Source organism: Rhinatrema bivittatum, chromosome 7 (genome assembly GCF_901001135.1).
Source record: "Rhinatrema bivittatum chromosome 7, aRhiBiv1.1, whole genome shotgun sequence".
NCBI lineage: Eukaryota > Metazoa > Chordata > Amphibia > Gymnophiona > Rhinatrematidae > Rhinatrema > Rhinatrema bivittatum.
Window position 1 is genome coordinate 78,111,679 of NC_042621.1, and position 18,423 is coordinate 78,130,101.

Consider the following 18,423-nt stretch of genomic DNA (forward strand, 5'->3'; position numbering starts at 1 on the left):
TATTAACTGCTATTAATCAAGTTATAGGGATTAGCCACTGCTATTACTGGCATCAGTAGCATGGGCTTGATGGACCCTTGATCTGACCCAGTATAACAATTTCTTATGTTCTTATGACCATAGGCCAGAAGACTGGTGGAGATATAAATCATAGTTTAAAAACATACATGGGAAAAATGTCTACTACGCCAAAGCTGCCAATAAATATGAACTTTGCGCAAGATGAATTCTACGTTTTATGTTGCAACTGCATCTACAGAACAAAAGATTGCTCACATTTCTCTAGAGTTCCAGGGCCCACTGAAAACAGATATCCAACCGGGTGACTTTGTATATTACAAAGCTTTTAAATGAAAGCACTGCTAATGCCAAGCTGGAAGGGACCTTATTGAGTATTGCTGGCAAATCACTCTGCATTAATTCAAGGCCTTGACCACTGGGTGTACGTTAGCCGCTGTAAGAAAGCTGAACTACAGCATCTAAGCCAGATCCCCTTTTCTCTTCTGCTGAAGAATTTCTTCATCTTCTTGCTGGAAGCCATCAAATCCATCACTCAAAAGAGGCCATTCCCTTGCATCCAGAGTATTACGACTCATGAAATCCACTTGCACATTCTCTATGCCAGCTATGTGAAGAGCAGAGAGCCTTCACGAGTTTCTTTGCCCAGGCCAGAAGAGGGGAGTTGCCTCAGCTGATGTTTCAGCACTGTTCCCTCTTGTCTGAGCACCCTCACTCCCAAAACAAAAAATACCAAAAGCAATCTTGATCAAAGGCAATGGTTGATGGACCATGAAGACTAATTAAAAAAAAAAAAATGTTGTATCCTGCGCTCTACAAAATAGCCTGAGGCGGTTCACAGTATAAAACATACAATCTAAAAAAACCATGGAAAGGAACGCGACAGAATTTAAATGTACACTGTTCTGGATAATTCGATGATACCCATTAAATGTCTATTTATAAAGGAATGTTTGAGACCCTTTTATAGTTTTTTTGAATCAGAGGTAGCCACAAAGGCTCAGGGATAGAGTTCCAGAGCCTTTGGCCAGTGACTGAAAGCACAATGTCTAGTGATGTCGTCTTGCCATTTTTGGGGTAGGGATCTCCAGTAAGCTCTTATTGGAGAAGCATAGTTGCCTCGCTGGTTTATACTGACGAAGAAGTGCTCAACCAGATAGTCATTGTGATTGCATTAGATATAAAAGCTATCACCTTGTACTGGATTCAAGAGGTGATGGGGAGCCAATGAAGGGAGAATAATACTGGAGTCCAGAGTCATCAGATCTTGACAATAAGCCCCCCCCCAAAAAAAACAGAATTCTTTTTTTTTTGGCATTTCAAAGTGGATTACATTTGGTATTTCCCTATTCTCAAGAAAGGCATCCCTGAAGAGGTCCTGGAGCACAATATTTGTGCCATAAAAAGTGCCTGATGTAGGCATTTTAAGAATTCTATAGCAATCGAAGCCCACGATGCTGAAAGGAGTTTGTTCTGCAAAGACAGACACTGAAGCCCTTTAAGAGGTACGGCAGCTGCAGCCCTACAGGAAACAGAGGGAAGACTGGTTTCTCTTCCACTGGCTGCCCCTCCAAAATGCCTTCCCCCCCCCCCCCCCCCCCCACTAAGGAATCAAGCATTCTGGCAGGAATGAGCTGAAGTGACCGCCCTGCTGCCCACCCCCCAGGAGTTCAGTGCTTTCAGCATTTAATGTCCCCCCTATTTGGCACACATGAGCAGCACAGGAAATCCCCTGCAGGAGCTGCACAGACTTTTTACTGTGCTCGAAGCAACTATCACTAAGATGCTCTGTCTCCTCCACCCCCAACAAAAAAAACCCCCAAACCTCACACCAGCAATCCTGAAGCAAAGGAAAAAGCCTCAATTTGGATTTATTTATTTTTTTAAATTAAACCATGGCCTGGAGCCCGATTGCTGAAGTCCCAGTCAGGTTTTTCACAAGCTGTGCCTTGAACATACAAGACCCCTCCCTTTATTTTTATTACAACTTTAAGCAGCCTGAAGAAATTTCTTAAAGGCCTATCCCTCTTAAAACTAGAACAAAAGAGGGAGAACAGAGATTAATTGGAATCTAGTCTGATCCTGTTCCCTTACTGAAAGATCCTTGGTCCAGTCTGGGCTCCACTGAGGGAGAAAGTTCTGGATTTTTACCTCAGGAGCTGCTCAATCCCCTCTCCTTACAGCCTTATCAGATCTAGGTACAAAGTACAGGATATGCCTGCAGCCCATCTGCTGGAGACAGAATACTGGCAAGTTGAGGTCAGCAGGGAACTTGTTAGTCTGTCTCCATCTGCTGGTTGGTGGGCAAAACCCAAGCATCTGCACTAGTCTGGCTGGCGAGAAATCTTTCTTATAAATCTTCTAGAATGCAGTACATGGGTCCCAATGTTTGCTCTAGGATAATTTTATAGTGTATATAGTTTGTTCTGGGAGAATTCACCTGCACAAAAAGCTAAAGGTTTGTGTATGTTGGTCCCCAATACTAAAAATGTTGCAGCATACAAAAGCTACATGAGGGTAATATCCTCCCAAAAATGTTAAGTGTGACAAACTTTTTTTTTATACCTAATTATATGAACAGGAACTGAAAAATTATACTGACCTCCATCTTGCAAATGCTCTTTTCACATCCAATTCTCCTGTCACTGGATCTACCAATGGGTGGAAGACTGGGATATCAAACAGTAAATGCTAAAAAGAAATTCACAATTACTTTTTGATAATGTATTCATTGTTCATATAAACATTGTAAGTGTCTTATAAACTTATGACAACTGAATCTGTTAAAAGCCCATTTCATGTAAGAGTTGCTTAAATATATAACAGTTGGCATAAAAAAAAGATTAAATTAGCAAGAGTAAAAAGTGTGCACTTATATTGATATATTGTAGGCAAAACATGGTTAAATTAGCACATGTTTGAAATTTGTCAGCAGCAGTGCCAATTGTTCGTGCTTCAACCCTAGTTGTGCACATCTCATACACATTTATAATTCTATCTTAATAAAATAATTAGGACCATAATTAGCCTGTTGCTGCATAACCAACAGCCAGCAAGACAAGCCCGACACCCCCTCCCCTCCCCCCCTGCTAATTCAAACCGACTGAAGGACGCTACAATGCCTGCTGGACTGATGCAACAGAGTGCGTCTCAGCCACCTGTAACTACAGTTTCTCTGCTTCATGCTCTAGCCCTACCCCTTTCCTCCCTAGGCCAGTCCCCCCCTGGTGAGGTTGGAGAGGACGCAGCAACACCGCGTGTGCCCATGGGCAGTGCAAGGGGGAAAGGAAAGGAATGATCCCTCCTCAGGGCATCTTCCCGCACTGATTTGTCTCAGTCTTCAGTTGCTGCTGCAACATGGGCCCAGTGCCACTAGAGAAGAGAAGCAGCACTGTGGCAGTGCCCTGTGTTTTATGGGATGGCAGAGGCAGGCAGTTGTTTATCCCTAAATCTGGGCCTGGAGTGATGCCCATTTTAAAAAAAGTCATTTTTATACAAAGGTTTCTCGAACTTTCATACATGGCCAAACATACACTAGCTGACAAAGACTTGGATCTATTTTGGAAGGCTGCAGTTGCTCCTGTCCCTCTGCTGGAAGAGGTGGCATTAATTTCAGTAAGAGCATGTTAAAACTCTGCTGATGTTGAGCAGTTTCAGAATATATAGGCTCATATACTTTTTTAAAATTCTTTTTCAGAGTATTTGCACTGTTTCAATCCAAAACAGGTTACAAACCCTCCTGAACTGAAGTGTTACTTCTGTTTTTACTTAATAACTAGTACATGGTAGATTTTGTATTTTGCAGGTAGTTTAAATATTTAAATATATGTGACAGCTGCCCAATTTTGAAAAATCTATCCCAGAATTTGCTAAATTTGCCACAGCTTCTTGAAAAGTCTGAGGGAAGCCAGGCCTTTAAATACCTCATATTTGGATCAGAGCTGACTGAGCATTCAAGTTGCAAACTCTTAAGTGAGTTTGCATAGGAAATTTGAATATTAGTAGGGGGAATCAGAATTTGTTCCCTTGGATCTGGGAAGATCCCCTATATAGCCACGATGGTCACTTGTCTGTGAATCTGCTAGGACCACTTCATTAAAGCTGAACCGGCTAAAAGCCTAAAGAATGAAAACTTTAAAACTTTACATTGGAAGCAGATGAAGATTGTGGTAGGAACAACGGTAATGTATTATTCTAGCTATATTTTCCGATTTTAGTCTCAATCCCCAGGACAGCATCCTTGCTAGTTTTAGCTTACAATGTGCTTCTCTCCCAGACTCTACCCTGGACAAATCCAGCAATCCTGAATCAGCTGAAATGCCTCGTCTCCTGGGTCTAGACTCTCCCTGCTGAGAAAGCTGACCCCCATCCAGGAACAGACTAACCTTCAATGGGAGGCTCCACTATCTGAGCCTGTGCCCCTTCTAGGTTATCTGGGGTGAAAGGACAGACCTCTGAAAGGTCATTCCTCTATAGGATCTGGATCCTCTAGCATGTCCTCTCATGGTAAAGGAGAGCTGCGTCTGCTTCTTATCCTCCAGCAAATGAGGAAACAGATTCACCCCTTTATTGGCCAGTTTCTCCAACTCACTCCCAAATAAAAGCAAGCCTTGGTGAGGTTAGCCTTGGAAGTCACACCAGCCAACCAATTTCTCAACCATAAATTGGCACCTGGCCACTACTATAATCAATCCACCCGTCTGGCTGAAGTACGAACAAAATCACAGCCCACATCGGCCGAGAAGGCAGCAGCTGGTTCCATAAGTGCCCTGGAATTAACCTCAGAGTCATCAACCTCCTGGAAGAGAAGCAAACAAGAGCAAGCCACCAAGGAACAACAAGTGATCTGCAAGGTCATTGCCACTGCTTCAAATGCCTGCTTGAGGATAGTCTCAATCTTTCTATCACGAACATCCTTCAACGCCACTCCTCCTTCCATGAGAATAGTGGTCTGCTTGGCAACTGCACACACAAGTGCATCTACCTTCGGAAAACTAAGTGCTCTCTTACCACTTGATCCAGAGGGTGCAGTCCTTCCAAAACCTGACCCCCTTTGAAATTAGCCTCTGGGGCACCCCACTCAAGATCAATCAACTCATGAATTGCCTCAAACTGGGGGGAAAAAAGCCACGTTTTATGCAAGGAAATCAAAATGGGATTTTTCTTTGGCTCAGACATGGGATCCGTGCCAGGGAGCCTGAGCATTTCCAAGGTCTGGGAGATCAAAGCTGGCAGTTCATCTCTATGAAAGAACCATAACAGTTCTATATGGTTCTAGATCTGGAGGGATTTCACATCCTCCAGGGAATCAGGATCGGTGTAGTCATCCGTATCTCTATCAGTAGGTCTCACCGCTGCTCTAGGAGTACTCTGGTGCTCAAGAGAAGGTCCAGGCAGGTTTCCCACCTACTCTTTCACTCTAAGAGCAGTGGATTGAGTTGAGGATTGCCCCTGAAGAAAGACTGCAACCCCTGGAGAAATTCCACCTAGGAAAATGTGGCACTATCCAAAACCAGGAGGCACCTGGGGCATAAACACAGAGCCACCATCCCTTGCTGAGGAATCAGTTAGGGGAGTTCCAAAATCAGGTGCCCCACCTAAGCTGCCTTTACCCAGACCTATGTCTGGCTGGGAAGGACCAGGTTTCATGAAATCAGGAGGATAAGTCTCCCTAAGCCTCCAAACAGCGCTGGCACAAAATTAGTGGGCACTCCTGGCTGAGATGCCCTAATATATGACAGGCATAAGAAAGAGAAAGGTATAGCCTTTTTAGGTAGAGGCGCCATTATGGCCAACAGTGCATTAAGCAGAGGCGTGTGTTTAGCTTTTTTTTTTTTTAATGTCTAAAAATTCCAGGCATCCAAAACTTAGGCATCTGATACTTAAACGTCCCAACCCAATATCTAGGTATCCATAGAATAAGCACCTCTCAAGGGACAGGTACGTAACAAAATGCTTAAATTGGACGCACAAGTAAGCACTAGCCTGGACGCATGACAAGCCTGACTAGGCATCCAGAAAAACTGGATGCACAATTGGATGCACAGCTAGACGCACATGCCGAACAGACAATCCCGTAGAGGTTAGCCTTAGCTGCACATAAAAAGCTATTGAGGCAAGTGCACAATCAAGAAGCCTTAGAGTGGGGCCTAGCCAACTGAGGCTGCCCACATCCCTCAACCTCCCCCCAGATCAGGACGAATGTCAGAATGGCATGCTGAGAACGGAGACCGGGAAGAAGGAAGCCCTAACCGAACTCTCCTTCACTATTTTTTTTTTTTAAACACTTGCTCGGCATGAAGTGGATCCCCGGTAATGTTTCCTGCCCTCCCTGAGACCAGACTGCCAACACTGCTGACGCTTATTGCTAGGACTAGGGATAAGACTGTACAGAATATATACAGCTTTTCTACCAAGCTTTGCTAATGTTTGTTATACAGATATTATAAAGCAAGCTGTCCCTAGTGTGTGTGTGTGTGTGTGTGTGTGTGTCACTCATTTACTACCTCAGTTCTCAGTCATTTACTTAGTAGCTGCAGGGGTAAAACAAACATTTGTCCTTTCCTTTCACTTACAACCCCACCTCTCAGCTCCATCTGTGACAAAGGTGTTTACTGTAGCAAATCTGGTAGGGGATCTAGAGGAATTCCCATGGAATCTTCCCTCTCCCCAGACCATGAGAACAAGCAAGGAGATCTCTGCTGTTCCAAGGGAGAAATGTCTGGCAGAAACTCAAAATGAACTGAAGCCACTTCTCCTTTTGATTAATGGAGATTCTCTCAGTGGAGACTAGACACCATCTCATACAAGCCGATCCAATACAGTGCGCTCAGCTGAGATCACTGTTTAACCCACAGGTGGACACGCGTCCACAACCCCTTATTCCGTAAGGGGATTAGAGTCCAAAATGTGCATCCAACCCCCGTGAAACTAGTAGTGCTCATCACATGCAAATGCATGTTGATAAAGCTATTCTTCCCAGATCCCAAAAGGGTGTTTGGCAGTCAGGTTAGGAAAAGGGACGCTTGCAAAACTGAGCATCTGTTTTCCTAACCTGCTGACAGCCACCTCTCCTGGGTGACTGCTGCCAAGGAGGTGCTAGGGGCACACATTTTTCCCTGGGCATAAAACATGGAATTAACTTGGGATCCCAGCAAGTACTTGTGGCCTGGATTGGCCACTGTTGGTAATAGGATGCTGGGCTTGATGGACCCTTGATCTGAGCCAGTATGAGAGTTATGTTTTGATAACAGCACTGAGGGAAGATACCTCTCATTTAGGAATTTCTTAGCATCTCTCTACCAGTACCACACTCAACCCATGACTTGAGATGGATTTGGGAACTAGTGCTTGCAAAAAAAAAAAAAAAAGTGTGTGTGGGGGGGGGGGGGGGGGGGGAGAAGAGATTCCTGTCTTGGATTTCTTGCAGAGTCCAATGCCTCGCTCCTCCTGAGAGAGGAGTGGCTCTGTTAAACCTCATACTAGAGCTTTAGGCTCTTACTTGCTGGCACACCTCTCAGAGCCTCCATCTTCCAGGTGTGGTATTGCTGTTCATAATAGACATGGCTGGTGCCCAGGCAGCAATCGGGTGCATTTGTGCACCCAATGTCCACAAACATAGCCCTGGAAGTCGCAAACTATGGCCTTCCATTTTTTTTAAACCAAAAAAGTCCTATTTGAGGACCTGCCAAGGCAGCAGCAAAATAAATGGACATGAGGCAGATAAGGGCCATTAAGAAGGCGGGGGGGGGGGGGGGGGGGTGTTGAAGACAGACTGAGGGGCTTGTGAGCCGTGTGTATGTGAGAAGAGTTCCATATGTGGTCAATCCTTGTTGCCTGGTGCCAACGTCACTCACATGTTATGGCTAAATTCATGCCGACTTGTTTATGGATCCCAGCTCCAACCTAAGAGCCAGCTAAATTCTCTTATCATAGCTTTCATTTTGTTCTTTCCTTCCACAAATAACCAAGTATAAAAAGTATGCCCCGAGTGGCGTTCTTATATCCCCCTTCACTCGCAGGGCACACCATGTTTTAACATGCCCAAAAAAGACCAGACCGTGTACATTACTGCAATTGCAACCTACAAAAATAAAACAGAAAAAACCTGCACCAATAAACCTCACCAACAAAGTTTTCAAATCATATGGCAGTCATCAAAATACTCAGGTACTGCCTCTCAAGCATGGACTTATTCTGCTTGTCTGACTAGTATCAGCAATTTCATAGAAAGACACCAAAAAAAAATGTATAGCACTTATTGAATCCTATAAACCTCTATGAAAAATATTTTAGGTTCTCACTTTGCTACTTACTGACCCACATTGGCTCTCAACTACCCTGCTGGACCATATTAGGGGTCCTGACTTATCCTTGTTGAGCAGCACAAACTAGCAAGTTGTTAGATAAGAGAAAGATTTATTTGATACCACTAAACTAAGAAAAAAAAAAAAAGGGACCCCACCAAAAACCCCAACAACCTGGCTCAACTGCACTCTCAGGGCCAGCATGCAGAAAACCAAACCGAAAAGAGCCAATTGTTTGTCTTTTCCAAATGTGCAAATAAAGCCCTAGTTATGTTTTTGTGCTCCCCCCACCTCCAAAACTGGAGTGTTAAAGACTAGGCTAAGGTGGCATCTTGTCTATAGTGCTCATCTACTATTGCAGAAGTTGTAGAGTTACATTAGATAATACTTACTGGACAATCTCCATCTGGATAGTTATCAGGAATATAAACAGTGAATTTGAACACCCCATCTTGATAAAGTCCATGTCTTATGAAGATCACACCAAACCACACTGTAAATGCAAGACACTCATGTCACAAATATTCTGAAAAAACCCAGGTTAAATTCATGTACGACCAATGCAATCTTAAATATACCTCCCAGGATTATAAATGCATCTTATCAAAACCAGATTACCCACAACCTAAGTGTACAATAATAAATACACAATGAACATAATGAGAATTCCAGATTGGATGACTAGGAGTTAGTGAAATCAAAAGTTGCTTTATTTGAAACAGGGATTCTCCATTGACAAAGTAAGTCAGCCATAACCAGTGGATGTCCTCCAAAAAGCAGCGACACGGAACCAGCTCTCAGGAGCTCAGAAGCGTCTGAGCATGCCTGGGAGGAATTCCTGTGCAGACACACTGCCTTGTAAGGCCCCCCTTGGTCTCTTCCAGAGACTGAGCAGAGTAGTTTATTCTCCAGGGATGAGGGGGATTAATATTATAAGCCTCTATAGATATTAATGGCATAATAAATATAATTAAGTGGGCAATTTAATCCTGCTGTCTATGGAGAACCGCTTTTCAATTGAGAAGACACTGCTGAGGGGAGATATGATAGAGACAAATAAATGGAATGGGTTGTATACTCTTTCAAAAAGTACAAAAAGACTAGGGGACATTCAATGTTACTAGCTGATACATTTAAGAAAAAAACATTTTTTTTACTCCATGCATAATTAAACTCTGGAATTCATTGCCAGATATGGTGAAAGCAGTTAGTGTAGCTGGTTTTAAAAAAAAAGGTTTGGACAAGTTCCTGGAAGAAAAGTCCATAAGCCATTAAGGTGAACTTGCAGAAATCCACCGCTTATCTATGAAATAAGCAGCATGGAATCTACCAACCTTTTGGGATCCTGCCAAGCACTTGTGACCTGGATTGGTCACTGTTGGAAACAGGATACTGAACTTGATGGACTTATATAATGCTCTCTCAGTGGAAGGGTTCCCAGACAAATAGACATCCTCTACATGTTTGAGAATAAACAGAATACAGTACAGTGCATGCAACATCCATGCCATGAGGACAGAAGATTCTGATGACAGTTTTTCATTCTCCTAAATGAGAATCAGAGTGATCCAACTGGTCAAGGACTGAACCAGCACATGGAGATTGTATACATATACTTAGAGCTAGGAGATTAACCCATACCCTTGTCCTGTTGAATCTTCTGGACAGTCCTGGCAATGAATAGGATTGGAAGGTTTGTATAGAGCATTGCAGTTTCACACAAAAGCATTAGAACTGATCTGTAGCCACACTGTCTCATGAACAGAACAGACTAACTCATGTGTCCTCCGATTTGAAAAGGTGGACCACTGGGATTCATTCATGAATCATTTAGGGATCACTTGAGACTGTAGGACTTGTGGACTTAGTTGGTCCACAAGTATATTCTGGACACACAGGAGATAAATTGCATGGAGAGAGGAGCTGCAAAGAATGACATAACCAGATCAAAAGCCCATACTTGTATGAAAAATGGCCACCTGGTTATCTAGATCAAAATTCTCTTGTTTGAGCGCAGATGAGAGAAAGTAAACAGCTGGCCTGCAGTTTCAGAAGTCGTATCAGCAGTTGACATTATGCTTTGGACCATACTTCCAGGGATCCATGAAATGCCATGTGTGCCCCATGCTTCCACCAGAGACTGGAGATATCTGTAGATAATACTGTTTGATGTACTGGGATTTGCAACAGAAGCCCTTTGGCAAGAATCTTCAGATTCATTCAGCATTGCAGAGAAATGTGGATCTCAGAAGACATGGGTAGGTAATGAGTTATTAAATGATTGATTCTACTGGTCCTTGAGGGCATACTGAAGGTGGGCCAGTGAATTATATGGACTTGCCACCATGTGACACAGCAAGACAATGACTGACCTTGCCAAGGTACAGTCCATTTGCTGAAGTGACCTCATGAAGCCTCTTAGAGTTCCAGCAGTTTAAGTTGACAGGAAGGCTGTCTCCTGATCTAAGTTTTATTTATTTAACATCTTTTTTATACCGACATTAAAATACACATCATATCGGTTTACATTGTAATGAAAGGTTGAAATTACATGGAACCGGGGAGGGGAGAACTGGGAGATATGCGAAAAGAGAGAAGGGGCTCTAGAGAGCCTGAAAAGTCAAGCAAGGGGAAGGAGGATAAGGGGATGAACATATTTACAAACATTGCTCGTAGTCAAGAGAGTGAACATAATTACAAAAATTACAAAGAGGGGGGAGCGAGGGGAGGGGTTGATCCAATACCCTAAAAAAAAATGGATCCTCTGGGGACAGGATCAAATTGAACTCTTGAAAATGGAGTCTGAATCCCAGGAACTAAAGAAGCAGGATCATGTGCAGGGGCTCCAAAACATTCATCAAGGAGAAGCCTGCCACTGCCCAATCATCCAGGTATGGGAACAGACTTGGCACTTCATGAAGACTCTTGGGGAAGCTGAAGTACTGAATGGCAGTACTTTATATTGACTGTGCATTTCCTTCTCTATAAAAACCATGAGGAACCTACAATGGGCGGGGTGAATGGAAAAAACATATGCATCCTTCAGGTCCAAGGCACAGCCAATCCTTTGACTGAATGAGCTGAAACTATATTGAAATCACTGGCTCAGGAAAGTTAATCTTGAACATTCATGTTCCACAGGTCTTGAATGGATCTTAAGTCAAGAAGTCTGATGTGTTAAGTACCAGGATTAGAAACCCATGCCACACTCCCAAGGGACAGACTATTGCCTTCTGAGGCAGAAGGGATGTTATATTTACTGCAAGTCTGATCAGGAATACTATGCTCACTGCTTTGGACAAGGGCAAGAGAAACAAGCTGTAGTCCTATTCCACAAATCTCAGAACACACTTATCCTTTGTGATAAGGCCCCATTCTTTTAAGAAGGGCTGGTCCTTCCTCCCCCATATGAGGTGGCAAGGAGATGGGCTTTAGGGGCATAAAAAAAAAAAAAATCTTGCTCCAGGCTTGGGCTGCAATTGGAGTTGAATCTTAAGGTTGTCAGCTTTCCTTCTGTAGCCATTTAGAGAGGGAGCTTCTGAAGTGTTGGAAGCTGTTGCCTCTGGAAAGGGTGGAATAGTCTTGGTAAAAAGGCCTTTTGTATGAGAAGTATGATCTATACATCATGGGCTAGTCTCCCCCAGCAATTATAGAGTGGACTGATATTCCTTGATCAGCCACACTGTCTCCTGTGAATCATTATCTGCTGCTTGCCACACTCCTCTGCATCTGCTGGATGGAAGTGAACCTGCTGAGAGACCAGAGTCCTCTAGATGTTTTAACTTCTGCACCACTCATGCAGATACTGGAGCATAAAAAGCTGGTAGGCTACAATCCTTGTGCTGACTATTGGGCCCTGAAAGACCTTCTTCCCAAATTAATACAGGGCTTTCAGGTCCTTCCTAGGAGGCCTGTTCAAGTGCTCCATCAAGCGTTTTGTTCACTGAACACAGACTCCCATTGTCCCTCTTTTTCAGCTGCCCAAAGTTATTGGCTATCAATAAGCTGTGCTCTGACCTCACCAATAAGCCCCTTCACCAACTATACTGAGGTATTTATGTATCCCTCAATTCCCCTTTTATATTTTTATAATAGATTTACTTTTGTTAGATATCTTATATATAATCTGTGTATGAGATTGTCTTTCCAGTGTTTAATTAACTTTTAGATATATGTATGGAACCCCCCGTTTATCTCTATCATTTAAATAGTAAATAAAGGCAAAAATGACAAAACACTAACACTCCTCATGACCCACGTGCTCTCACCTTTGCTGTAGTTTATTTGGTGTGCCATTTTTTTCCCCTTTGAATTTTTCTTTAATCTTTTTAATTTTTATCTTTTGAATGCATTTACTTTAATTCTTTGCTGAGGCATGTGTTTGCTTTGCCATGTTTTTTGGTCCACTGAATATATTTATTTTTTGTTTTCGTTCCCATTTATAGATCTGGTCCCTCACAGCGTAGTTAATCGAAACACTGTCTGTGAGCATGATTAAGATGTTAGTTTCTATAAATGAATAAAATGTTTTTCAATAGCTGAGTTCTTGAATACTTTCAAGTTTTGACCCAATCACTTTTATTGTCACCATTAGTATGAGACTCTGCTAGAGAGGGTGCCTTAGATTATCTTGATGAGGAGCTCTGCAGCTCAATTGGCCTTCACCTTCATGGTGCAAAGTAGTTTGTTTTACCCAGATGCAACAGTCTGTGCTACTGGGGCACCTTTATTGCCTAGGCACAGTGTTTTCTTGGCATCTAGTGCCTCCTTACCAAGAGGGGTGCAATCATTTCACTAAGGTAGAGCCTTGACATGGAGAGAATCCCCTCTGGTAATCCTATCTGAATGGTCAGTAGTATTTTTATGGAATAATAAGCCATGATTAATGTAGAGGGCACGTTTAAAAGCCGGTTTGATTACATGATTCGGATAACCTTGTTTGCAAAAATGGTTAAACATCTTGGGGGCCTGTATAAGAAATTCAGCTTTAATAGAGCAAAGTCTTCTTAAACGGAAGCACTGAGAGGAGAGGGATCTAATTATCAGTGGAGAGCACAAGATTTGGTGAGAGGTAACGTGGTGGGACCGCTTGGCAATAGTGATCATAATATGATCAAATATAAATTAATGACTGGAAGGGAGACAGTAAGCAAATCCACAGCTCTAGTGCTAAACTTTCAAAAGGGAAACCTTGATAAAATGAGAAAAAATAGTTAGAAAAGAACTGAAAGGAGCAGCTACAAAAGGTAAAAATTATGCTAGAGGCATAGACATTGCTAAAAAAATACCATCCTAGAAGCACAGTCCAGATGTATTCCACACATTAAGAAAGGTGGAAACAAGGCAAAACAATTACCAGCTTGGTTAAAAGGTGAGGTGAAAGGCTATTTTAGCCAAGAGATCTTACAATTTTTGAATGAAAAAGGCTCCAACAGAAGAAAATAGGATAATGCATAAACATTGGCAAGTTAAATGTAAGACAGGCTAAGATAATTTGAAAAGTTGGCTGTAGAGAACAACTCACATTAAACACCTTTTTTTAAAAAATATATCCGAATCAGAAAGCCTGTGAGGGACTCAGTTGGACCATTAGATGACCAAGGGGTTAAAGCGGCACTTAGAGAAGATAAATCATTTAATCTTTCTGCGATGGCCTTCTTTGCTTTGGTGTTTACTGAAGAGGATGTTGGGGAGGTACCCATAATGGAGAAGTTTTTCATGGGTAATGATTCAGATGGACTGAACCAAATCACGGTGAACCTAGAAGATGTGGTAGGCCTGACTGACAAACTGAAGAGTAGTAAATCACCTGGACCGGATGGTATACACCCCAGAGTTCTGAAGGAACTAAAAAATGAAATTTCAGACCTATTAGTAAAAATTTGTAACCTATCAATAAAATCATTCATTGTACCAGAAGACTGGAGGGTGGCTAATGACCCCAATATTTAAAAAGGGCTCCAGGGGAGATCTGGGAAACTACAGACCAGTTAGCCTGACTTCAGTGCCAGGAAGATAAGATAAGAACATGCCATACTGGGTCAGACCAAGGGTCCATCAAGCCCAGCATCCAATATCCAACAGTGGCCAATCCAAGCCATAAGAACCTGGCAAGTACCCAAAAACTAAGTCTATTCCATGTTACCGTTGCTAGTAATAGCAGGGGCTAATTTCTAAGTCAACTTAATAGTGGGTAGTGGAAAGTGTTCTAAAGATCAAAATCCCAGAACATATAGAAAGACATGGTTTAATGGAACAAAGTTAGCATGGCTTTACCCAAGGCAAGTCTTGCCTCACAAATCTGCTTCACTTTTTTTGAAGGGGTTAACAAACATGTGGATAAAGGTGAACCAGTAGATGTAGTATATTTGGATTTTCAGAACACATTTGACAAAGTTCCTCATGAGAGGCTTCTAGGAAAAGTAAAAAAAAAAAGTCATGGGATAGGTGAAGATGTCCTTTCATGGATTACAAACTGGTAAAAATACAGGAAAGAGTAGGATTAAATGGACATTTCTCAGTGGAGGGGGGTGGGCAGTGGAGTGCCTCAGGGATCTGTACTGGGACCAGTGCTTTTCAATATATTTATAAATTATCTGGAAAGGAATACAACGGTGAGGTTATCAATTTGCAGATGATACAAAATTGTTCACAGTAGTTAAATCACAAGCATATTGTGATAAATTGCAGGAAGACTTTGTGAGTGGAAAATTGGGCATCCAAATGGCAGATGAAATTTACTGTTAAGTGCAAGGTATTGCATATAGGGAAAAATAACCTATGCTATAGTTACACAATGTTAGGTTCCATATTAGGAGCTACCACCCAGGAAAGAGATCTAGGTGTCATAGTGGATAACACATTGAAATAGTCTGCTCAGTGTGCTGCAGCAGTCCAAAAAAGCAAACAGAATATTAGGAATTAGGAAGGAAATGGTTAATAAAACGGAAAACGTCATAATGCCTCTGTATCGCTCCATGGTGAGACTGCACCTTGAATACTGTGTACAATTCTGGTCTCCGCATCTCAAAAAAGATATAATTGCGATTGAGAAGGTACAGAGAAGGGCTACCAAAATAAGAGGAATGGAACAGCTCCCCTATGAGGAAAGACTAAAGAGGTTAGGACTTTTCAGCTTGGAGAAGAGACGGCTGAGGGGGGATATGATAGAGGTGTTTAAAATCATGAGAGGTCTAGAACGGGTAGATGTGAATCAGTTATTTACTCTTTCGGATAATAGAAGGACTAGGGGGCACTCCATGAAGTTAGCATGTGGCACATTTAAAACTAATCAGAGAAAGTTCTTTTTCACTCAAAGCACAATTAAATTCTGGAATTTGTTGCCAGAGGAGGTGGTTGGTGCAGTTAGTGTAGCTGGGTTTAAAAAAAGGAGTGGATAAGTTCTTGGAGGAGAAGTCCATTAACGGCTATTAATCAAGTTGACTTAGAGAATAGCCATTGCTATTACTAGCATAGTGGCATGTGAGAGAGTTAATTTTTGGGTACTTGCCAGGTTCTTATGGCCTGGATTGGCCACTGTTGGAAACAGGATGTTGGGCTTGATGGACCCTTGGTCTGACCTAGGATGGCATGTTCTTATGTTCCTTTTTTTTTTTTCAATTCATGTTTTATTGATTTTTAAGAAAGTATTTATTTACACATCATACTTTGACAGGAAAAACAAACATGTATATATACTTTCAAACACACACTATAGTTAACATGTTCTTATGTTCTAAACTGGATCACCAAAATGTTATCTCCCAAAAAGAGTGAGGATGGCAGTTACTGTAAGCCAACAAAGTGTTTTTGTCTGTGGGTTTCCTAAAAATTGGGGTGAAAAGCAGCCCTCTAACAGATTTTGATGTCTAGGAAAGATTTCTTCAGTCAAGATGTGCTGTGAAATGCAAGTTGTCATTACAGATATTGATCCAGTCTAAAAACATAGAACTGTCAGTGCCAGAGCAGATTAGAAAGATATCAATGTATCTGGACCATGTGAGAATAGAGGACTTGAAAGGGGAGGAGTCCAAAAAAAAAGTTTGTCAGCACACCAACTGGAAAATGTTGCATAGAAGGCTGAGCACACACCACCCAGGCCGTGTGTTTAAAGCTGAACTTTCATAAAGGAAGTCATTAATTTTGTTTTGAAAAGCATTCAATGTTTTGGCCACTAATTAGCTGCAATATTCAGAGGACACAGACATCCCCTAGGAATTGCAAGTGAAGCCAGTTAGAATAAATCAGGTTTTATTCTCTTACATTTCTAAACTAAAAGGTCTCCTTGGTAGAGGGCGTCAGAAAATGCCTTTAAACAAGAGTCATAAGTAGAGTTGCAGTCAAAAATCAGTCTCCCATTAGACAGACTATCACTTGAAATCCAGCTGTATGCTCCATCTGGATTATATTAAGCTTATTAAATGAACTTATTGAGGGAACTGAGTTACTAATATTCCATTTCTGGCCATTTGTAAAATTTATAAAGCTTTAAAGCTTCCCCTGAATTGCATTAAATCCATATATGATGAAGGGGCACCTTGTGTGTCTCGCATGGGAATAAAGCCCTGGCAAGCACAGTAAGTTAAGAAAGATATCCTTACTTAGCGCAGATCGATATGATGGCTGTACATAGACTCCAGGTAGTTTCTGCTTCACAACTAGTGTACTGCAAGACAAGAGAACCCAGTTATTTTCAAAACTAAACAACCTTTAAATAGGTAGTGCTACAATTAATGCAATACTAGCCTAACATTTAGACTTCTGTAACCCTTAGTGGGGTGTGTTAAGTCCCAAGGGCACACAATCTAATTTATATCTTCTGGGGCTGCTCCAGCTAACCATTCGCTCCCACGCCGGATGATGAAAAGAGGTTGCCAGTGTGTGAGCTGTACTTTAGCTGCTTCCCATGAAGTGAGAGGCTACAAGAATTAGACAGGAACAGGTCCGAGTGTTAAAATAAAAGTTTACCAATTATTAAAGTCCATTTTGTCCAAAATGATGTGTACATCTAACTAATTACAGGGTTTTTCTGTGTAGGTAGGTGTCCTTCTTGCAGACCTCAGGGTGGAGCCCATACTCTCCCAGTGGTGCTGTGGGGGGAATCCTAGTGGAGGGTCCCTTTTGCTTTGCAAGGATCCTACCTTTAGGCATCTTCTTTCCTGTGGGCACTCAGCCTATCCTGATTGCTTAGGTGGAAATCCAGATGGGATCTCCTCTTGTACTTTCTTCCTTTAGTTATGCTGTTCTTTATTCCTTAGTTACTTCGGGTGATTTCTCTTGTGGAAAAATCTGGGGCCCAGACTATTAATCCTGTGCTGAAATCTCAGTGGGGAAGGAGGGATCCAAAACATCATCCCACTATTTTAGTTCCAAAAAATGCTTTAACCTAGATAGCTTCTCTGCCATCACAATCTCACAGAGCAGGATCCATCACTGGACCTTGCCTTTCTGAGCGGAGTAGGCTCACAGGCTTAAAAGTCTCTCACTGTAAGTTATAAGGACCCTCCAGTGCACGGTATCTCTTGTAGAAGAAAACTCCTTCCAGCGAGGCTGGGAAGCTCTACCAGAGTGTGGCAAATCATGCAAGCTGTTCTGTAACTGAACCCCCCCCCCCCCCCCCGAGTGGGGGGGGGGGGGGGTTCAGCTACAGCACTTGAGTCACTAACCCAGAGTCTCCTGGTGGGAAGGCCTGAAGGGATGGATGGCTCCTACTGAAAACAGGGATAGTGGCATCTAGTGGCACATATAGCCTTTGAAACAAGTGTCTGAAAATGAACTGTTTGGGAGCTAAAGGATTTTCTCCTCACATCTGCTAGCTTTCTGCCCCACTATTTTAGAATTTTTTTGTATAAACACAAAAATTTCTTCAACTCTCCCAGCATGTTTTACATTTTAACTATAACCAATGGAATAAAGTGCGAGTGCAGATACATTTTATATTCTGTAATCAATACGGCTCTTTGCTCACAGTACCATAAGGGATACGAGTCTCTTCTGGCCACCACTATGGGGTTGGTTATAAATTTCATACTTTCAGTTGCAGTGCACCATGTAATTCAGAGCATAGCCTGTTTGTATACATATGGGTTTGAGCACGTGT

General features: G+C 42.2%; 1 protein-coding gene across 2 annotated transcripts in view; it reads right to left on the reverse strand.

The window, feature by feature from the left end:
• The window catches only part of AKTIP (AKT interacting protein), a 63,451-nt gene that overhangs the window by 17,772 nt on the left and 27,256 nt on the right, over window positions 1-18,423 (reverse strand). For both annotated transcript variants that reach the window (XM_029608556.1, XM_029608557.1), the window contains exons 4-6: window positions 16,925-16,989; window positions 8,717-8,817; window positions 2,621-2,709 (exon numbers count right to left, since the gene is read on the reverse strand). In XM_029608556.1, the coding sequence (XP_029464416.1) occupies window positions 2,621-2,709; window positions 8,717-8,817; window positions 16,925-16,989 (255 nt within the window). The remainder of the gene's footprint in view (window positions 1-2,620; window positions 2,710-8,716; window positions 8,818-16,924; window positions 16,990-18,423) is intronic.